The following is a 23371-nucleotide window of genomic DNA, read 5'->3' on the forward strand; positions in this document are numbered from 1 at the left end:
TATCTCTGTGTCGTGTTTGCTTTTGTTTCTTGCTTCTCATCTCCTGATTTCATTGCAAGTCTATGAAATCTCGATGAGGGTTAGCTTTTCCGTCCAGAAAGTTGATATCTTTGGCGTTGGAACTGCTCTAATGTGTATCTCCATTCTGTTCAGTTTACTTGGATTCTGGAATATAGATTCCGAAATTGTAAGCTTGAATAACTGGTATATGCAGTTCGAGGGATTTATCTTTGATTTCTTAACTGGATTTCAAGTTCACTGGCTCACGTGACAAGAGATTCTTCTTCTGATATCTCAAGAGTCAAGAGTATTTAGATGATCTGTATCTGAAGATAACCTAATTAGTTTGGTCTAAAACTTGGGTTTTTTTCCTTCTAATTCGGTTTATGTCCCTTTGTGGCTCTTTAAAACTCTGTTTTGTTTCAAGTCCCATGGACATAGGATAAGCTTGTCTATTACTCAAATGAATAAACTTTATAACCTTTTTTGCATCAGATATCTAGAACAGCAGTTCCCTGTGATTATTTTTGGCAGGTCAAGAATTATCAGTAAATGAAATATTTCCTTGAGAGAAGCGGTTTTGGTTATAAAATCCTCAGTAAACAAAAAAAAAGGAAGAAAAAAGCAACATTTTCACTCTACTAGCTGAACAACACAGAACACCCGCTAATCCTTTTACAATGACAAATGCACAAATCTTTACTCTTCTACAATTCTGTTTGCCACGAGTCACCATCATCAACTCAGGCTCCCAAAGTGAGTTCTATTTTTCTCTCTCTCGGTTAGTTACTTAATGTAACCGTTGCTTCACCCGTCTTCCATTGACATCACAACCATCAGCAAATAACTCCTTCCGATTCCCCGATGATGTTAAAGAGTGCTCACTCAGTCTAGCCACATACTCCAATAGCTCACTTAGTAAGGATGGACAACTTTCCTTCAGATAATCAAACCCATCCGTTTCCATCACAGCTAAAGAATTTACAAAACATTACAGACTATATTTTAATACAAGGAGTCAAGGACGGTATGAGGTTTCAAAGATACTTAAGCAAAAAGAAATGATCTTTTATACCTTTCAAGTTCTCTGGCAAAGCTATGAATTTAAGGCAGGCGGCTTTCAGCTGGAAACAATGATGCTGCTCTGCAAGAGCCAAGGTGGTTGCAACCGTATGTATGCTGATTCCTTCACAGAGTTTTGACTCACATATTGTTCTAAGCCGCTCAAGCGCATAACGGTCTGCAGCAGCAAGCAAATGCTGAGCGACAAGAGTCGATGCCCATTTCAAGTCTGTTCCTATTAAGTCTTGCATATCAGGCAACTCGTCCCAGTAGATAAAATGGAGCAACATCTGCAACAACCAAAAGAGCAAAATCAAACAAAAGTAAAAGAGAATATGTATCAGCATACACTTCAACCTTCAATTTACAAGAGTTAGGATCTGAAACTCGCACATACACTAAAGAACAATCTTAACAAAACAAAACTCGAGCTACAAAGCATAAAAAGGTTCATACTTGGCATTTTAACATGATCACCTATAAAAAATTATTTACCACATACGAGAAAAGGAGACAATGCAGCTATTTGTAAGCAAACAGAGATTCATGCAACCAGGAAAAGAAGTAGAAAGATTAAACCTTATCCCGGGTGAGTAATATTAGAGAACAGAAGCAGCACCCCAGGAGAAGGTCTCGTAAATAGAATATCCTGTATCACACCATAATCACTCACCCGAGAAAAGGCAAGGAATCAAGAAAACTACCACTTCCTATAAGGACTTATAACACCTGATACTGAAACTAACAGCCTCAAAAAGTAAACCTAACAGATTTAAAACTCTACTACAACATTAAAGGGAGGACCTTGAAGATTGGTGCTTCTATGTCTTCTATGGTAATACATTTGGTATTTTCACTTCTCAACGGACCAAAAAGCTGTGCCCTGAAAACTGGAGAACGAGCTGCAAGAACCAGTTTATGAGCAGGAAATGTCTCTCCGTCAACGTCGAAAGTAACATCAGCTCCTTTCTCACTTTCCAAAAGCTTCCCAAACTGCTGACCCAAGTCAGAAACCGGCACATGGATGTTGTAACTCCTTGGTCCTTCTGTGCGTGACTTCACCACTCCAACACAACACCGAACCAAGAGACCATTGTCCTTCAGATAGTCAGATGACTCCAAAAGAGACCTCTTGAAAAACCGTTTGTATCCCCTACATTAAAGCAATCATCAATAGATTTAAACATTCAAGAAACCCCAATCTAAACTCATGCAGATACTAAAGCCATAGCATTTCCTGAAATCACTTCAAAAAATAGAAACTTTATTCCAGAAAGGGATCACTTACCACATACTTCCTCGATATTTAAGAGTATACGGTCCGCTTTCGAGAGTTCTACCGAAATGGCTATGAACCTTGTGCCTTTCATTACCGCTCTGATCAACGAGGGTAAGCTCAAACAAAGCCCTAACATCAGCACCTTCGCTCGCTAAGGCAATGAAGAGAGACACGTAGACAGAGTTATCCTCAGGACTCTTTCCATCTGGGTAGAAATAGATAGCCCAAGAGTATCCACCGACCATGAACGTATCGGAGGCAACGTATTTGCCAATACCCATCCCTTTGACCAAAGAGTAGCCGCTGATCTTGAATTCGTGGGAGCCATTGATGGTTTCCGTGAGAGAGGTCGACTCGGAGAGAGACTGTGAGGTCGATTTCGAAGATCCAGGAACCTCCGTGGAAACCCTAATAGTGTCCATCAAAACAAAAAGAACGAGAGATCTCAAGAAACCACGAAACTAATTGTTTCTTCGATCTTCTCACACGGAATAAGTATCTTCCCGCGGCTAAAGACTTCGAATTTCAGAAAAAGGTTGGACCTTTTTTTCCCGAGATTGAGAGGCGAAATCAGAATCTCGAATCACAGGGACAACCACGGCGATTTGAGAAAAGTAAATGGGGGGGATTGAGCGGAATCAGAAGAGAGAAGGAGAATCGCCGGAACTGAGGAGATGAATCGTCGTGGATCGTGAAGACGACGACGACGACGACGTTGGCCACAAACGAGAGGAAAGAGAAAGAGAGAGAGAGAGAGAGATGCGATAGAGAGAGGAGGAGGAACCACTTGATTGATTGATCGGTTTAACTTTTTAACACAACAACTTGGTTGGTTGCGAATATAACGTCGAAATTTTTAATTTTTTAATTTTTAATTTTAGTTTAGGGAGAAAATTAAATTAGAACATCCTATTGTTGTGTTTGGAATTTTTGTATATATGGAAACAAAAAAAACTTATCTGAAATTTACTCAAATTATATTTTCGTGTTAAGATATGAAAAAACGATATTTAAATTACTTTGACAGTTGAACAACAAAATGTATATACTTTTTGACAAAAAAACAAAAAAGAAGAAGAAGATGAAATTAGATTACAAAATTGGGAACCACGTTTGTCAACAAAAACACTTTAATTTGAAAGCAAAACTGCTGTTAAACTTAAACGAGTGATTAGAAAATTTTAAATTTTTTTAGAACTACTTGTTTAGTCAGTTTAGATAATAATATAAATATTTATAATGAAAAAAAAATCTATAAATTTTCAACTACAATATGACTATGTAATAAGATAATTTAATATAAGTTTATACATCGTTATAATCAATCATAGAAGAATCAAGAAATTACAAAATGGGGTAAAAAAAGGAAGAAATTAAAATTGATTTGAAAGAGTAAACCCTAGTAAGTAGGTCTCATCGTGCTAAAAGGTCTTTACTCTTCAATACCGCGGCAAAGCATTGAGACGAGAACATCATCGGTGGCTCGAGTGACTAGTGAGTGACCCAATCTCAAACCACAGAGAATCAAAATACCCAAAGGTTGCACCTTTTAATCCGCAAATGTTTCGAAAGCTCTGTTCTTCTTCATTCTCTCGCTCCATCATCTTCCCCAACAAACCCATCTTCTTCATCTCCTCCCGCTCTTTTCCCAAACCTCTCCGTCATCACTCTTACTCCTCCTTGAAAATGACCGATACCCATATCCCCGATAACCCCAATTCGTCTTCTTCCCCGATTCAATCTCCCACCAAACCCGAATCGCTTCGTTCCCTCGAGTTTCAATTAGGTTCTTCATTCACCGTCGATCCAATCATCCCACCGCCGAATCAGATCATCATCGTCGTCAGTGGTCCGAGCGGGGTCGGCAAAGACGCAGTGATCAACAAGCTTCGTGAGGTTCGTCAAGGTCTACATTTCGTCGTTACAGCAACTAGCCGTCCGATGCGACCTGGTGAAGTCGATGGTAAAGACTATTACTTTGTCTCGAGAGATGAGTTTTTGTCGATGGTGGAGAACGAAGAGCTTCTTGAGTACGCACTTGTTTATGGAGAATACAAAGGGATCCCTAAGAAGCAGATTCAGGAATACATGGCTAAAGGGGAAGACATTGTTCTTAGAGTTGATATTCAAGGAGCTCAGACGTTGAGAAGGATACTTGGTAACTCCGCTGTGTTTGTCTTCCTTGTGGCGGAGAGTGAGCTTGCTATGGTGGAGAGGTTGATTGATAGGAAGACGGAGAGTCAAGAGGAGTTGCTTGTTAGAGTTGCTACGGCGAGAGAAGAGGTTAGGCATCTTAAGAGCTTTGATTACGTTGTGGTTAATGCTAAAGGGAGGCTTGATGATGCGGTTAATCGCGTGGAATCTATTATTGATGCTGAGAAATCTAAAGTTCATCAAAGGATTGTCAGGATTTGATTTGCAAGGTACTTTACTTGCCTTGCTCTGTAAAGCACTCAGTTTCATATAGTAATGCATTGACTTGCTTAGATTTAGTTGAGGAATAGACTTTGGAAAGTTTGATTTGTTGTAGCATGTTTTGATGGGACAATAGTGTGACGTTTTGTTGCTACTTGAGGAAGAATACATACACTTAGAGAAGCCGTTCTGACAAAGCGTTGAGAGATAGGACAGTAGGAGTGATTTAAGCTTTTGGCTGATTAAGTTGTTTACATAAATCTGCTTTTAGCGTCATCCCTTGAAGAAGCTCGCTAACCACCTGGCTAAGTTAGTTGATGTGGCATTCTCTAATATGTTTTGAATCCTAGAAATCACTGGAAGTAGGGAGTTTCTGGCAAAAGTTCTTACTTCTTAGGTTTAGGAACTGCGAGTTTATCAAATGCAAATGTTTTGGTATTGTAAACGTTATCATGATTGTTTCTTTGCAGATTGCTTGCTGTTTTTCTTCTCTGTGTTTTGTCATCATCTTCGAAGCATCGTTTAGAGTAGATCTTCTGTGCAGGTTGATGGTAAATCTCCCTGATTCGGCAAACAGATCAAAGATCTTGAGCGTAATTTTGGCGAAAGAAGAGATGGCACAAGATGTAGATTTGGTTTGAGTGACCAACTCTCTTTGGGAGAAGTAGTAGAGGATTAAATATCGCCATCATCATATATAATATATTGAACGGGTCTGCACAAGTACCAACCAAACACTTGTCTCATGTCTTTTTACTCTGTTTCCGAATCCATTCTGTAATATTATCAATCTAAGTTGTCAGAGTCTGCTGCTCAATAATGAACAGTTTATAGAGAATATGTTCAGGATCATCATCCTCATCTGAAGGAAACAACATATTTGTGTGACTACATAAAGTGTGACTACATAAAGCTCATAAAAGAAGAGAACCAAACACAAAATACTCTGTTAACGCTTCGTTCTTAATTCTTCCTTGTGAGAGAGAGTAATCAAAACTCGCTTTTTCTTCATTCAAAAATCAAAACCCTAAACCAACAAAAATAAACATCTCTCTGAACTCTCTCTCTCTCTCTTTATCTATATTTTCGTAAGAGCACGTACAATGATGGTGATGTAGTTCGTTTGCTTCTCCAGCGGCTATCTTTCATCTATATACATAGACTCTGTGAATTCCGATGGATGATGATGAATCGATGATCAGAATTCTTATTCTCCATCCTCTAATCCAAGTAGACATCATTCAAGTACAAAAAAGCCGATGATGATCGATCTCTCATCTCCGTAACATTCCATCATCCGCATATCATCGGTTCCTAATCTTGGTGTTGGAGAAAAGGGTGGTTGAGAAGCTGAGAAGCTGTCCACCTCTCGCTAGCTTTTTTACGTAAACAGCAGTCGATGAAACTCTTCAACTCGTCAGAGCATTCTTCGGGGGCTTTCGGTGGTTCTGCAAAGCACACGGCGCATATTATGGCGGCCTGGTCTGGTTTCTGTCCTTGAGGAAGCAGCGGGAAGTAACCCACAAAGATCTCGAGCATCGTAAGCCCAAAACTCCATATATCTCCTGCATAAACGTTCAATCTGTCTTCTTCTGTAACACCTTCAGCTTCACTGTCGAGTCTTTCGGGACTCATATACGCGTACGTGCCCACGAACGAGTTGCACTTGTTTAAAGACTTGGCCACGATCTTGCTTACTCCAAAGTCTGCGATTTTGACTTCTTCTTTCGAGCTACGTAGTAGATTCGCTGGCTTGATATCTCTATGAACGATCTTGAGCTCGTGCAAGTAATTTAAACCTTGTAAAATCTGACGAGCCATCAAAGCTAGTTGATCCTCTGTAACGACTTTGCCACGTAGAGACTCTAGCGTGCCGAGATCCATGTAGTCCATCAGAATAGATACTTCTCCGGAAGGATTCTGGAAGATGTCGTGACACTTTACGATGCTAGAAGAGTTGACGAGACGTAGGATCTCTATCTCGCGGAGGAGTTGCTGGCGGGAGGTTGAATCCATGTCTTCTTTGATTTTCTTCAAGGCGTAGATCTCTGAGGTTGTCTTGTTCTTAACTTTGAAGACGGTTCCGCCGTTTCCGCTACCGAGAACATTGATCCTATCCAGATCAGTAGTTGAGATGTTGTTGCTTGCACAGGAAGTAACCATTGAAGCGGCAGCGATGGGGAAAAAGCTGGGGCAAGTAGATGGAGTAGTGGTGGAAGGTTGTAACTTGAGATTTAGGAATCGAGGATTTCTAACAAGGACCATCGTGTTGTTGCTCGAAGGATGGATCTTGAAGAGGTTTGGTTTTTTTTTTTTCTTTTACTGAGAGAGTTAGTTTGGTTTCTGAATAATGACCGTCTCTGTTACTAAATTGATTGATATATACACAAATCCTATTCCTACTTCCATCTCGAGATGGGATAAATTGTTTCTTATTCGTATTCGTATTTCCATCTCGAGATAGGACAAATTGATACATACACAAATCCTATTCTGTCTATGAAATTTATATATATAACAAATTGTGATTTAGTAAACATATCTATGATATACTGTATCATGTTTTCTTAGCATTTATCACATAACTTATTTATTTAATTTTTCTATAATTATCAAACCACGTGAAAAAAAAATATTTTTATTATAAATATAAAGAGATTATTAGTGACAAATATTCCCTAACTAACATAAGAACGTTAAGTCTTGAAATTAACTAATTAATTCCCCCATGCATCAAGCTCTAGAAGAAAGCCTCCATTTTCATGGAAGTGTGCATGAAACCAAAATTCTCATCCAAGTTATAAGAAAATATGAAAAACAGAGATAATTTGATAAATTAATAGGGTGATGAATGATGATGACCCAAATATAAGGCTTTGAGTTTGAGACAGGGAGGGTTATGCTAGAATCCGGACTTCCAAGTCACCACCATAAACAATAACCAAGCGCCTCATATGGACTATACAACTACGATGATTTCATACATATATTATTGTAGTGCCGTACTCCAACTCTTAATTTCCAATAACTCATGACTTATGTGAACAGAGAATATTGACTTGCATATCCACTTATTAATTCAAACTTTGACGTATGTTATCTTGCAAACCAAATTTCGTATTAATAATAGCTTTTTGTTTTGCTTATTTAGGACCGTTAATTATAGGTTTGTTTGTATGTGACACAACACACAACTCACAAGGCAACATAAAAGGGTTTAGGGGCGGCTTTTAAAACACAAGTCAAGCAACATATATACCTTATGAAGTCAATGATACATTATCATTTCTTCAATATATAAGCCTAAAAGATTTCGAAGAAGATGTAAGAAAGATACAAGAAGATCGCTTTGTTTATATAAATAAATGATTGGAAGAATTAAGCTTTAGAAAGACTTAATGATTATTTTGTGACAGAAAATAAACAGCGATTTGAAGTTACACTTTCTTGCACACTTCCTTTTCAATTTTCGCCTCATTGGTGACTTCTTCTTCACTCTTTTTGCCTTTGCCTTGTCTCTTTACTAACACACAAATAGATGCAATATATATAATCTTGCCGTTTCTCATATGTATCCATCATCAACAAAATCTTAATTAAAAGTTAAAAATAACGAAAAGGAAAATATCTCGCAAGGTTTAATATGGATTCCAAGAATTTTGGAGAGGATGATCGGAGCATCCATCTGCAGGTTTTATCTTCTTGAAACTACATACATATACAAGTTTTGTTCTCAACACCTTTTATTTTTCACTTTAGGTTTTAGGTTTTTTTACTATATATTCGATTAATCTTCAACACATTTGTAAAACACTGTTGATCACGTCTATATGATCGTTGTAAATATGATACAACATACCTCGTTTTGCTCTAACGGTAACATATTTGCATGGTGTTTCCATATTAACCAATTTCAAATGCTGATATTTAAGCTAACCCTCATTCAATAAACTTCATATAAGCAAAACAAAAAAAATTCGAAAGTTTGCTGCTGCAAACATTATTAGTACAATGTATTTATTTTCTTTGTACATTGTATAAATCTTCATTTTATGTTATAGAGTAGCCAAAAGTGTGGTTGACCTCGTAATAAAAAAAAAACATTACTATCATGGGATTGGTAGGGTAAGAAATTAATAATTTAATAATTAATGTTCAATTCAAATAAGGTATTGGAGCTCCAAAAATTAGAAGAAGCTAGAGGCTCAAGCGACACCGTTTTGGATTATAGAAACAGCGTTGAGAAAGGAGACAGCGGCGAAACCGCAGACGCAGCGTCTGTGTCCTCCGCGATCGCGTTTCACAGATCAACGACACCCGCGCCGGAGCAAAAACTCACTCTCTTCGCTCTCCGCCTTGCGATCCTCGAGAAAATCGCCACTAACCTCGGAACCCTAGGTTTCATCTGGGCCACGGTGGTTCTTCTCGGCGGATTCGCGATCACACTCGAAAAATCCGACTTTTGGTTCATCACCATCATTCTCCTCATCGAAGGCACTCGAATCTTCAGCAGAAGCCACGAACTCGAGTGGCAGCACCAAGCAACTTGGACTGTATCCGGCGTCGGAATCAGTAGCTTCCGCGTCCTCCGATCTAGCTCAATCTCACTTCTCATAAATCTAAAACGAATCAGGTTTGTTTTTTTTTTTTTTTGCTTAATCGAATTCGATTTAGGGTTTAGATTTGAGTAAGTAATGATTGTGTTTCTCTGCAGCGATGGGGTCTTTAAGAATGGACTGAGAGAAGCAACGACGAGAATCGGACGACAAGAGACTTTTGATCGTGGAACCACTCTGACATGGAAGAACTCAGAAGTTCCTCTTCTTCCTTATGCGAGATGGCTTTACATCTCCAGCTATGTGAGCCGTCTTCTCTATTGGCTCCAGCTCTTGTCAGCGATTTCTTGTGTGGCTCTGTCTTCTTACAAGCTCGTAAGGCACAACTACGGAGATGTTCAAGACGGAGACTTGGACAAAAGGAACAGGCAAGCTGCTTTGAGCATCTTTTACTCGCTTGCGCTTGCTGAAGCTTTGTTGTTTCTTGCTGAGAAAGCTTATTGGGAATGGGAGGTTAGTGTGTGTAACTTGCTTGAGAATGTGACTAGAGAGTGTGGGTTTGGGGTTACTGGAATGGTTTCGATCAAGAGATTCTTTTATGATGCATACTCAAAGTCTGTTAATGGGAGTATCTTTGATGGTGTGAAGATGGATATGGTGAGCTTTGCTATGGAGCTTGTGGGATCTAACTGTTCTGATGAACAGCTCATTGGAGCGAGGATTCTTAGGCAGTTTGTGGTTAATGAGCGGTTCGCAGAGGATACGCTTGAGAAGATCGGAATCAACTTACCCGTCATTGAAAGGTTGGTTCTTTACAAAAGTTAAATTGCAATTGCAGGTTGGAAACTGAAATAACGTTTTGGGTGACACAACTAATCATATTCATACATTTTCATCTAAATATTGAATTTTTGAGCTTTTATCCTCCAGGTTGGTGGAGATGCTGAACTGGAAAGATATGCAAGAAGAAGAGATTAGGAGATCATCAGCAGAGATACTCTCAAAACTCGCTGGCAAAAAACAGAACTCTCTCAGAGTTGCCGGAATCTCTGGTGCGATGGAATCGATTTCATCACTGTTACAGAACACCAGATCTTTAGGTGAAGCTCCTGATGAGATTGGAGAGAAGAAAATATTCCACGACCATCATCTACAATACGATTTCTGGAGGTTCAACAATTTGGGCCTTTTGATTCTAAAGAAATTATCCAGAGATCATGACAACTGTGGAAAAATAGGTAACACAAGAGGGCTTCTCCCTAAGATCATTGACTTCACGCACACAGACAAAACACTCTTGAAAGAAGAGAATGCAGATATGGTTCTGTCACGAGTCCAGACAGTGAAACGGTCCCTGCAGCTAGTAAAAATGTTAGTAAGCACAAGTGGCAACACCGGGAAATGTCTAAGGAGAGAGATCTCAGAAATTGTCTTCACAATCAGCAACTTGAGAGACGTACTGCGCCATGGAGTGAGATACCCAAAACTACAGAAGTTAGGGATTGAGATCCTGAGCTTCCTCGCGCTTGAGGCTGATGCGCGGGAAAGAATTGGTGTTACTGGAGGTGTCTTGAAAGAGTTGTTTAACATCTTCTTGAAAAGAAAAACACAGGTGGATGAGAATGAGAGCCGAGTCAGAATCGCTGCAGGTGAAGCTATAGCGATGCTTGCTTTGGAGAGCAGAAGCAACTGCGTCCACATTCTAAAGCTCGGAGTCTTGGGAAGACTCGTGGAGGCACTTGAAGTTCCTTTGGTCCGTGTCAATGCAGCTAGAGTCTTGAGAAACTTGTGCATATATTCTGGACATGAATGCTTTCCCGACCTGATATTCATTAAAACAGCAGCGCCTAGGGTGAGTATGCATGTCTGTCGGAACAAAAACTGTGCCAACCTCGTTATGTTTAAAACTATATAAAACTTGTTATGTTTACTTGCAGGTGTTGAAGTCAATAACATCAGGAGACAACAAATTACTGGAAGTGATGCTAGGATTAGCAGCACAAGTGTTCAAATTAATGAGTTCAGAAGAAGCAAGCATTGTTCTGACGGATTCAGGGATCACAAAGCTAGAACTTGCGAACTCACTGGTTTCGATATTGAAAAAGCATGACAAGCCAGCGATCAAAGTTCCAAGAATCAGGAGGTTTGTGGTCGAGCTTGCGATATGGATGATGGAAGATGATGTGGAGACTGTTGTGATGTTCAGAGATTTGAGTATGGAGAGAGAGCTCGAGAAAGTTCTGGAAACTACGGCTGAGCTCGAGAACTTCGATGTTTTCTCTGGTGCAGTTGGAGTGAGTCGCCAGAGCAGAACGGTTCACTGGCTAGCTGAATTGGCTTTAAAAATGCTCGAGGATGAACAATCATAATTATAATTTTCCAAGCTCTCTGTATTAGCAGGTTTTAACTATTCTTTTGTAAGAACAAGAAAAAAAATGTGCTGATTATGAAATATATTTAATTATTTTGACAACCTTCGGCTTGGTTTTGTGTATTATTAATCAAATTTCATCAAAGCAGCTAGCTTTTTTGTCTTATTAACTCCAGGGAAACTAACCTCTTGTAAAGAAGATGGAGATGAATATATTAGTGAGTTGAGATCTGAACTCATTAAAACTCCCCGTGTCTTTTTTGATTTAAAAGCTAGATCATATTAGAAAAGAGAAGCAAACGTTTACTTGTTAGGATAATGTTTGTTAGGATCAAACTCTTCAATGATGCTGATCAGACAAAGAGTGACACTGACTATTCTCCTGATAGTCCAAACACAACAACGATCTCTGTGGAATCTGCTGAGGTGATCAATTAGCCCGCCACCACAAGCAGGAAGAGAGGTTATAAGTAACATTATCCTTTAAAAACGTTTACTTGTTAGGATCATAATCTTCTCTGTTTCAGCTTTGTTAGGATTAATTAAACTCTGTTTGAGTCTTGATATTCTCACTCTTTGTACTCAAACAGAGTAGCATTGCTCTTATTACCACTTTCTTCTATTTGTTCTTTATTTTTTCTTAGAATTGAAAAAGAGATTTGGTAGCTTTGGCGTTATTAATGTTGCTTGCATGTCAAAACAACACAGTCTAGCCAGCAACATATTCGAGATCAATCATAAAGTATAAGCTGAGATTATGGTTATTGAGGAGCTTCTTTAACTGTTTAGCATTACTAGCTAATGTTAATTTCACTATTAGTGAAAAGAAAATTAAAATAAAGCGAGTGTGACTAGGCAGAGAGACTTGAGAGAGAGATGGTGTTGGTTTGTTTTACTTTTTACTTTATTACCATTTGATTTCCAAAACAACCCCACATTTTGTACTATACTACAGTCAATGATAGCAGAGCAGTAAATAAAAAGATGAGTCAACACCAAAATCTGTCTCATTGAGTAAAAGCTTTATCTAGTTCTGCACTCAAAATCCCTGTTCTGTTTTGTCGTTTTGTTGATATTCTCATTGGAAAAATTATATGTTCAGTCCGAAGAAACAAACCAATGATAATGATTCAACTTAGTAAGTTAACCAATAATTGAGTTTGTTTTTCATTCTGATTAGTGAGGATGTCGTTAGCTTAGGCTCCATTAACATTTTTTTGTATTAATGATTTTGTTTATCTAAACACTTGCAGGCAAAACAATGTAATGAAGACTCTCATAACATAAGTTAACTAGTGTAAGTTCTATTATATGAGGACCTTAATTTCATTATAGTGTAAGTTCTATCTATACTCAATTGTTACCCAAATTAAGATCCTCATAATAGAACTTACACTATAGTGAAATTAACTCTGTTCTATTAGCGAAGTTACACAATTTCATAGGCACAAATTACAAATATCTGTTATATCTTTACTTAAGTTAAGAATCACATAATAGACTTGGTAGGTACTAGGTAGTGTAAACTTTGGTAGGAATCAGCTTAGTGGGGGATTCGAGGTCAATAATAAGTATGTAGAGACTAGAGAGGCTCATATCACCTAAGTCGTATGGTTTTTTTGGTAGGGACCTAAGTCGTATGGTAAAGGTTGGAAATCAAAGGATTGAAGAAGAATAGGTTTTGACTAGTGTTGTGGTGGTGGCTGGCCACACAGGTGGTGAACGAGTGCACGTGTAGCGAGATCATGGAGCAGGATTCGAATTTTGGTTTCATGCACACTTCCATGAAAATGGAGGCTTTCTTCTAGCGCTTGATGCATGGGGGACTTAATTAGTGAATTTCAAGACTTAACGTTCTTATGTTAGTTAGGGAATATTTGTCACTAATAATCTCTTTATATTTATAATAAAAATACAACGTGGTTTGATATTTCTGGAAAAAAATAAATAAATAAGTTATGTGATAAATTTTAAGAAAACAGAATAGGAGGAGTATATGATAGATATGTTTACTAAATCACAATTTTTGAGATATATAAAAATCAGAGACAGAATAGGATTTGTGTATGTATCAATTTGTCCTATCTCGAGATGGAAATACGAATACGAATAAGAAACAATTTATCCCATCTCGAGATGGAAGTAGGAATAGGATTTGTGTATATATCAATCAATTTAGTAACAGAGACGGTCATTATTCAGAAACCAAACTAATTCTTCCAGTAAAAGAAAAAAAAAACCAAACCTCTTCAAGATCCATCCTTCGAGCAACAACACGATGGTTCTTGTTAGAAATCCTCGATTCCTAAATCTCAAGTTACAACCTTCCACCACTACTCCATCTACTTGCCCCAGCTTTTTCCCCATCGCTGCCGCTTCAATGGTTACTTCCTGTGCAAGCAACAACATCTCAACTACTGATCTGGATAGGATCAATGTTCTCGGTAGCGGAAACGGCGGAACCGTCTTCAAAGTTAAGAACAAGACAACCTCAGAGATCTACGCCTTGAAGAAAATCAAAGAAGACATGGATTCAACTTCCCGCCAGCAACTCCTCCGCGAGATAGAGATCCTACGTCTCGTCAACTCTTCTAGCATCGTAAAGTGTCACGACATCTTCCAGAATCCTTCCGGAGAAGTATCTATTCTGATGGACTACATGGATCTCGGCACGCTAGAGTCTCTACGTGGCAAAGTCGTTACAGAGGATCAACTAGCTTTGATGGCTCGTCAGATTTTACAAGGTTTAAATTACTTGCACGAGCTCAAGATCGTTCATAGAGATATCAAGCCAGCGAATCTACTACGTAGCTCGAAAGAAGAAGTCAAAATCGCAGACTTTGGAGTAAGCAAGATCGTGGCCAAGTCTTTAAACAAGTGCAACTCGTTCGTGGGCACGTACGCGTATATGAGTCCCGAAAGACTCGACAGTGAAGCTGAAGGTGTTACAGAAGAAGACAGATTGAACGTTTATGCAGGAGATATATGGAGTTTTGGGCTTACGATGCTCGAGATCTTTGTGGGTTACTTCCCGCTGCTTCCTCAAGGACAGAAACCAGACCAGGCCGCCATAATATGCGCCGTGTGCTTTGCAGAACCACCGAAAGCCCCCGAAGAATGCTCTGACGAGTTGAAGAGTTTCATCGACTGCTGTTTACGTAAAAAAGCTAGCGAGAGGTGGACAGCTTCTCAGCTTCTCAACCACCCTTTTCTCCAACACCAAGATTAGGGTTAGGGTCAGTGGCGGATCTACGTTACATTAATTTTTAAATATTAGCAGTGTGTGTAAAGGAGTGAGCAAAATTTGTAGAAGAGCATGTTCATTGGTGAGAGATCAACTGAGTTTCTCATCATAAATATTGATTTTTTTTAATGCATAAAATTTTGATTTAATATAATATTTTATTGTAACTTAATATTTTTTATATAAGTTTTTTAAAATATTTATTTTGTTAACTTATTTTGCATTTTATCATAAATTATATAAAAATTATTAATATTTTTAAACATATTAAATTATTTATTAAATATATTTAATTTTATTAATTAGTTATATTTTATACCATTTATCATATTATCAATAATAAAATTATAAGTACTAATATAGTTAGTGAAAGCTTCACAATACTAATTTTTTTTTCAACTCTCATAATTTGTTTAATCATATTAATATTTTTATTGTATTAATTAATATTAATTTTAAATAATATAAAATTATGCATAATGGAACTTTTTGGAAAGCTAATTTTATTTTATGATTTATAAAAAATATAAAACTAAAAAATAACAACAAATAAACTATTTATTTAAGCTTTTAAGTTTTTGTAGATTTAGTTTATTAGAATAAAATATAGTAACTAAAATAATGACATGTGTCACCATATGAGAGGATATTATGAGTTTCTCAAAGTTTCTCATATGAAAAATCTTGAAAACCGATTAATATTATTTATTTTAATTATGAAAAATTCTATGAGAAATTACAAATGCTCATGGTCTAAAGTTCTTGTTAAACGGATGTAAACAAGTGTCAATGAGTTAATGAAATTTTAATGGATTTTAAACAAACGAGTTTTAACTGGACAATTAGTTAAACAGGCAGGGTCTAAATGGGTCTGGACCACCCATTTTAACATCACTACATTTGAACATTATAATCCTTACCCAGTTGGTAAATTGTTCCCACGTAAAGAATTTGGTAAGGAGTTCGATGACCTGTTTGGTCAGTTAGCATTTATCGTCGTCGCATTTTTAATTTTTTTTATTCTTAATCAATTTATTTTTAGAATAAAAGTACATGCTTTTAGTTCTATTTTCACTTTAAATTTTTAAAAATTTAATTGTTATTTATTTTATTGCAAAATATACATATATTTTAATTTTAAAATATCAGTAATAAAACTAGTAAATTAATAACATTAAACAATATTATCTCTTTTTATAGTTAAATTATCATTTTAGAGTTTAAATTTGTGTGATATGATAAGATAAGTAATATTAAATATATTACAATATTTTTTTATTTTATAATGAATTTTACGTTTGTATATAATGAATTATAAGTTTGTATATAAATATATTAAGTTTCTAATTGATAAATTAATATATGTAATTAAGCATTATCATGAACCAACATAAACAATACTTTCAAAATGTTTGGCTTATTTTTTTGATTTCAAACCTTACAATATATTTAAAAATACAACATATATTTTAACATGAACAAAAATACATATTTATCAAAAATATTATTAATTATATATTATGAGAGTGTCCAAAGAGTGCACTCCTACGCATTAACACTCTTAGAAAAAATTTAGGATCGAAAATTAGAAGTGGAGAACTGTTCTAAAAAAAAATTGGATCGGATGCTTTAAGTCAAATTAAATCAGAACAAATTGACTCATTGTATCTTAATTTTAAGAGAACAAATAGAGTTAGCTCAATACCTCGGTTTGATTATTTAACCGGGTTATTGGAATTTAAAATTAAAATGGTGTATTTTAAATTAGCGAAGAAATCGCACATTCACTCTCTTTCGCTCGCTCACTCCTTAATGTAGAAACCAAAAACCCTAATTTCTGAACGAAGAAGACGATGAGCGAGTGGAACTATGTCGTTACGGCTCAAAAGCCAACCTCTATCACCCACTCTTGCATAGGAAACTTCACAGCTCCGGAGGAACTTAATCTCATTGTTGCGTAAGTAACCCCTTTATAGTTTTCATCATTCGCTGATTTTGTTTTCATCTCTCTGCGATTCTGTTTTCATCTCTCTGAATTCCCTAGCTCATCACGCTGTCAATTGATTTCTGTTTCCTTTTCTCAAGAAGTTCTCTAGAATCCAGATCCATCGGCTTACTCCAGAGAGCCTTTTGCAGACTCTACTTGATGTTCCTCTATATGAGAGAGTGGCTGCTATGAAGTTGTTTCGTCCTCCTGTCAGTATTATCCTACTTTTTCTCTCAGTCCTCCTAGCTTCAGATTACTCTGAGCAAGCCACAACTATAATTTGATGGTATACTTCATCTTGGTAGTATACTATATTTATAACCACACGAATTTCCTCGTCGCATTTTTATTTATATTCTATTTCTTTTTAAAACAAAACCATATTCTTTTAGTTCTATTTTCACTTTAAATTTTTTAAAATTTAATTGTTATTTATTTTATTGCAAAATATACATATATTTTAATTTTAAAATGTTAGTAATAAAACTAGTAAATTAATAACATTAAACAGTATTATCTCTTTTTATAGTAAAGTTATCATTTTTAGAGTTTAAATTTATGTGATATGATAAGATAAATAATTTTAAATATATTACAATATTTATATTTAATAATGAACTTTACGTTTGTATATAATGAATAAATTAATAAATTAATATATTATTAATATAATGAATAAATTAATATAATGAATAAATTAATAATTTTAGAGTTTGAACTTTAAGTTTGTATATAAATATATTAAGTTTCTAATTGATAAATTAATATATGTAATTAAGCATTATCATGAACCAACATAAACAATACTTTCAAAATGTTTGGCTTATTTTTTCGATTTCAAACCTTACAATATATTTAAAAATACAACATATATTTTAACATGAACAAAAATACATATATTTATCAAAAATATTATTAATTATATATTATGAGAGTGTCCAAAGAGTGCACTCCTACGCATTAACACTCTTAGGAAAAATTTAGGATAAAAAATTAGAAAGTGGATTACTGTTCTAAAAAAAAAAATTGGATTGGATATTTTAAGTCAAATTAAATCAGAACAAATTGATTCACTGTATCTTAATTTTAAGAGAACAAATAGAGTTAGCTCAAGAACTCGGTTTGGCTATTTAACCGGGAAATTGGAAGTTAAAATTAAAACCGAAATTAGACCCGGATCCAGTGTGTACCGGGTTAAATTAAGATTTCCGGGTCATAGCAGAGAGCTACCAGACGCAAACGATGAAAGCGATCCAGTTGCTGTGGGAAGCGATAATGGAGGCGACGAAGAGAGGAAGACGGAAAGAAGATGACGACGGCGACGGAGAAGAAAAAACCAGCAGAAAAGCTTCACCAGAATCCCTCGTTCTTCCTCCGGAGATCATCACAGAAATTCTTCTCCGATTACCGGCCAAATCGGTCGGGCGATTCAGGTGCGTGTCAAAGCTCTTTTGCTCTTTATCGTCGAATCCTAGGTTCGCGAAGAGTCATCTCGATCTAATCCTCCGAAACGAATCCGTACGATCTCTCCACCGCAAGCTTATCGTATCTTCACATAATCTCTACTCGTTAGATTTCGATTCGATTGGATGTGAAGGAACTAGGGATTTAGCTGCTACGGAACTCAATTATCCGCTTAAGGACGATGCGAGCCTTTTCTCTGAGATGATTAGGAGTTACGTTAGGGATCATATGGAAGATGATCGTCGTGTGATGCTTACGCTGAATGTGAAACCTTATAGAAGAAACTGGGTTGAGATCGTTGGATCTTCCTATGGTTTAGTGTGTATCTCTCCTGGTGAAGGTGTTGTTTTCTTGTATAATCCAACCACTGGTGATTCCAAGAGATTACCTGAAACTATACGATACGGAATAGATAATTTCCAAAGTTATGGATTTGGTTTCGATGATCTCACTGAAGATTACAAAGTGGTGAAGCTTGTTGCTAGTAGTGACGAGGTTCTCGATGCTAGTGTGTATTCTTTGAAAGCAGACTCATGGAGAAGGATCTGCAGTTTGAATTATGAGCACAACGATGGTTTCTACACGTCAGGTGTGCATTTCAGCGGTGCGATTCACTGGGTGTTCACAGAGAGTAGCGGTAACCAAAGAGTGGTCGTAGCATTTGATCTTCGAACAGAGGAGTTTAGAGAGATGACATTGCCTGATGAAGCTGAGGATTGTCAACATAGGTTTAGAAACTTCGTGGTCGGTAGTCTCAACGGATGTTTGTGTGTTGTCAATAGTTGCTACGAGGAGCACGATGACTTATGGGTGATGCATGAGTACGGTGAAGCTAAATCATGGAGCAGAATCCGGATCAGCTGGTTGTTTAGGTCGATGAAACCTCTGTGTTCGACTAAGAACGATGAAGAGGTTCTTCTGGAGCTTGATGGAGGCATGGTGTTGTACAACTTTGAGACTGATGCATCGAGTGTTCTTGGAATTCGAGGTGTTAAGCTCAGCGACGGGTTCGAGGCTAATACATACCTAGAGAGCCTCATATCACCAAACTCTTATGGGATATAATAACCGATAACATTCATATGAGCATTGTTTTAGTTCAGAAACACAAATATAAGTATTCTCATTGTAATATGTATCATCCATAGACTAAAACTAATAATACTGCGGAGTGGCAAATTGAGTGTACATAGTTACATACACATAGTTGTATCTAAATTCTAAATCAGTGGAGAGTATTCAGTACTTTTGTTATTAAGAAGATTAAAGGTTAAAAAACGTAACTCTCCGGTCTGACTATTAAACCGGGAAATTGGGACTAAAGTGTTTTTTGAGAAAACCGAATATGACCCGGGTCCAATCGTTTTTTAAGAAAATTTGCCTAAATGTTTTGTAGTTTTTAAATGGTTGTTAGTTTTTGGCCATGAATAGGGTAATTAGTTTTAGATGGTTTTTGGTTTTTAGATTTTAGATTTTAGATTTTCAATTTTGGTTTTTGATTTCTTGGTTTTTCGTATTTACTGTTGAAATTAAAATTAATAAATAAAAAATAAAAAATAAAAAATAAAAAAAACTCAAAAATAAAAAATGTTCTCGTTGAAAATAATTATTTTTTACAAAAACCACAAATTATGGTTTTTAGTTTCTCTTTTAAATTTAAAGAAACCACCCAAAAACTAGTTTCTCTAAATTTAAGTGAATCTATTTTTGAAAATCTTGAATGGTAAAAAATACACTTTCAAAGAACCAAAATCCAAAAACTACTTAAAATCTAGTAAACATTCAAGACCGTTGGCTTTTAGTTTTTGCAAAAATTTGAATGGTAAATTAATTAGTTTTTGGTTTTTATATATAATTATTCTTTAAAAAAAGGTTTTATTGAATATATTATAGTTTTTATATTAGGAAAAAAAAAAAAAAAAAAAAAAAAAAANAATATTTTTCTAAAGATCCACAAAATGTGGGTTTTTGGATTCCTAGAATTGGTAAAATTCATCAGCTAAGTGGATTTTGCATAATTAAGCCAAATTCTCATATAAAATCTGATATGCCATTCAAAAACCTTAGGGTTTCATGTCACGCACAAGTAAAAAGAGTAACAGACGAGCAACGTTTCATAAAAGCGACAATGGAGGCGGCGAAAAGAGTAGATGACGTCGGCGGGGAAGAAGCTTCACGTGAATCTCTCGATCTTCCTCTTAATATAATCACGGAAATCATTCTCCGATTACCGGCGAAATCGATCGGGCGATTCAGGTGCGTGTCGAAGCAGTTTTACTCTTTATCGTCGGATCCGGGGTTCGTGAAGAGTCACCTAGAACGAACGAACGAACGAACCACCGGAAAATCATCGTGTCTTCGTATAATCTATTCTCGTTGGATGTTGATTACCTAAATCTCCCATAGAAGAATACGTATTACGTGACGCTCCAGACGGAGTTCATGGTCGTGTACAACCGCAAGACTGATGCATCGAGGAGAATCAAAATTCGCGGGTTCAAGGAAGGTGTTGGATTCGAGGCCGATACATACGTAGAGAGCCTCGTATCACCTAGCTCTTATGGCAAAGAGAGCCGAGCAAGTCTGCTTTCTCCAAAAGACAACAAAACATTCCCATCAGTGCGTTGTTGTTAAGTTCAAAAAACCAATGACTACTGCGTGATGAGATAACAAATTAAATTGTCTTAAATCTAGTTTAATCTAAAGCCTTTGCTAGGTTTATTATATAATTAACGAATGGTTGGTCAATGAAAGTTGAAGTTTCTTTCTCCTTAATTCGCTTCTGCCTCTCCTAACTTTTCGTTACTTCCTTTTTGTTTGTTAAAGATTATATATCCATCTTAGATCGTTTAGTTCTCTGTTTATATATGTAATGTTGTTCTTGAAAGTCATGCTGCAAAAAGTTCAATACGATAGATAGTGAGAACTCGATAATGATTTACCTAGTGACTTTTAATTACATTGTCCCTAAGGTGACAATGTTTTCAGCAAGGTGGCTTTTTAATCTACAGATGACTTGGGTCGCAAGAAAATGATATATATAGATATCTTCTTGTTGAAAACAATGATAAAGCAAAAGCCCTAGCTAGTGTAAAGAAAATCTTTTCAGGTGACTATGTTTTCCAGCAAGCGTACGTGCCTGATTTGCTTGATCAAAATCTGGTTTGACGCTGGTTCAAGTTTGATTCAGACCAGGGATTACGTACAGATTAATTCACGCTAAAGACAACGAAGGAATGGCACAAACACAGAAAAAAAGCATTGGCAAGTTCGTGGAATTGATGATTTTGATGAGCTTAGTGCGCATAGCGAGAGGATTCAACAACCTACCAAAATATATAAGTAGAAAGCATTACTAAATACTAACAACTTGATGAAGTTGATGCTATGGACGGAAAAAAAAAGGTAAGAATTTACAGCAACGATAAGAAAAAAGGAAGCGTAAAACAAACACGGCATTCTAATTTGGTCTAATAATTACATTAGTGCATAGAGGATGGTGAATAGATCATAGATGTAAGAATGACAAACTTTTCTCACACCAAAAAAAAAAAAGAATGACAAACTTTTGACTTATATTGAAAAGTTGATAAAGACATGCAAGCTGATCTATATTGAAGCAAGAACGCGCATCGTAATGGGTATAAATAATGCTACAACACAGAGGAAAAATCACATCATATCATTCTTACAAACACATTTACAAAACACCACTAGTTCTTACCAAAACACATTTTAGTTCTTAATTAATTACAAATTTACAACAATATTGTTTTGCAAGATGACGATGAATAATTTGCAGAATTTTGCTCACGCAAACGCAAACGAAGGTAAATGTCCAATAAATTTTAATTACACAGAGTTATACAACTTTATAGTTACTATTCTCTTCTTCTCGTCTATCAACAATTATATTGTTTTTCTTTTTTTTTTTTTCAAGATATCGTGCAACTTCCTCAAACTTCTAGAAACGGTTGGCTTGATACGATGGATATTCATCAGCTACTGCTCCGGTACGGTGAGTTTCCTACTACAGTGACCGAAGGGCTCTACATTCTGAACTTGACTCAGATCATGACAAACACTGATGGACAGTGCCCCCTGCTTAGGTTCATATAGGTTTAAGACGAATACAAATATATGGCAATTTGTTATTAAAAAATGTTAAAACAATATAATACAATGGTTATTCATACAATACGTAGATGATATGTATTTTTAATTATTTATTTATTTATACTATTTTGTGACTATGATCAAATCATCTATATATATAGATTGTTTGATTGTTTAATACATTATAGTTTACATAAAATTTTATATAAATATAAATTATAGGTGTGATTATTTATATATAGCAACAAATTAGTTATTTTTTGGTTCTTTAAAATGTTAAGCAAATATTAACAAAAAATAAGAAAAAACATATGTAAAATATGAATAAAACATAAGTAAAATATTTTTACGTATGTGTTTTCACTACAAAAAAAAGCTTTTAAAGTCGGTTTTAATTTAACTTAACTACAGTTTATAACTGACTTAAAAAATTTGCGTCCCAGAATTGAATCAACACAGTTTTGAGATCTCGATTTATTGACCTAATTTTTATCATATTTACACGAAGCTTTCTCTAGAAATAAGTTCATACCTTACCGTTGGTTTGTTTACTTCAGTTTAATTAACAATGTTAAATTCCTTCTTTTTTTTAATCTTTACATTGTTTATTGAAGTGACGTTAATAAACTGACGTTATCTAATAAATCTCTTGTAGTGTTTTATAACACATAATATAGACTCTCAGAAATGATATCATCTATTTTTATTGTCACGTTAGCATTTTGTTAGTTCATTAAAAATATATTTTCGTATAAAATTTAGATACAAATTTTCAACTTTCATGTGATTTTTCATTTTACTTTCAAACATTTAATACATTATATAATACTCTATTAATACAAATAAAATTTTTAAAAATATGAAATAAGAAGAACTA

General features: G+C 35.8%; 6 protein-coding genes across 8 annotated transcripts; 4 read left to right on the forward strand and 2 right to left on the reverse strand.

Annotated features, from left to right (window-relative positions):
* LOC104744783 (BTB/POZ and MATH domain-containing protein 2-like) lies at nt 543-3112 on the reverse strand. 2 transcript variants are annotated; one of them, XM_019237316.1, is made up of 4 exons: nt 2351-3112; nt 1867-2215; nt 1076-1352; nt 543-972 (listed from the first exon to the last, which is right to left on the reverse strand). In XM_019237316.1, exons 1-4 carry the CDS (start codon nt 2761-2763, stop codon nt 791-793), a joined length of 1221 nt encoding a protein of 406 aa, XP_019092861.1. In that variant the 5' UTR covers nt 2764-3112; the 3' UTR covers nt 543-790. The 2 variants fall into 2 exon arrangements, with proteins under 2 accessions (XP_019092861.1, XP_019092862.1); XM_019237317.1 differs by lacking the exon at nt 543-972 and adding an exon at nt 1642-1711 and having other exon boundaries at nt 1219-1352.
* Nucleotides 3749-5644, forward strand: LOC104744784 (guanylate kinase 3, chloroplastic-like). 2 transcript variants are annotated; one of them, XM_010465884.2, is made up of 2 exons: nt 3749-4764; nt 5227-5644. In XM_010465884.2, exon 1 carries the CDS (start codon nt 3902-3904, stop codon nt 4754-4756), a length of 855 nt encoding a protein of 284 aa, XP_010464186.1. In that variant the 5' UTR covers nt 3749-3901; the 3' UTR covers nt 4757-4764; nt 5227-5644. The 2 variants fall into 2 exon arrangements, with proteins under 2 accessions (XP_010464186.1, XP_010464187.1); XM_010465885.2 differs by having other exon boundaries at nt 3750-4764; nt 5301-5608.
* LOC104748046 (mitogen-activated protein kinase kinase 8-like) lies at nt 6071-7021 on the reverse strand. The gene has a single exon (XM_010469740.1). It carries the CDS (start codon nt 7019-7021, stop codon nt 6071-6073), a length of 951 nt encoding a protein of 316 aa, XP_010468042.1.
* Nucleotides 8908-11785, forward strand: LOC104744785. The gene is made up of 5 exons (XM_019236610.1): nt 8908-9389; nt 9471-9825; nt 9961-10115; nt 10243-11164; nt 11250-11785. Exons 1-5 carry the CDS (start codon nt 8908-8910, stop codon nt 11679-11681), a joined length of 2346 nt encoding a protein of 781 aa, XP_019092155.1. The 3' UTR covers nt 11682-11785.
* On the forward strand, nt 13962-14912 carry LOC104748047 (mitogen-activated protein kinase kinase 8-like). The gene has a single exon (XM_010469741.1). It carries the CDS (start codon nt 13962-13964, stop codon nt 14910-14912), a length of 951 nt encoding a protein of 316 aa, XP_010468043.1.
* On the forward strand, nt 18127-19623 carry LOC104744787 (F-box/kelch-repeat protein At3g06240-like). The gene has a single exon (XM_010465888.2). It carries the CDS (start codon nt 18157-18159, stop codon nt 19441-19443), a length of 1287 nt encoding a protein of 428 aa, XP_010464190.1. The 5' UTR covers nt 18127-18156; the 3' UTR covers nt 19444-19623.

This window comes from Camelina sativa, chromosome 15 (genome assembly GCF_000633955.1).
Source record: "Camelina sativa cultivar DH55 chromosome 15, Cs, whole genome shotgun sequence".
Classification (NCBI taxonomy): Eukaryota; Viridiplantae; Streptophyta; class Magnoliopsida; order Brassicales; family Brassicaceae; genus Camelina; species Camelina sativa.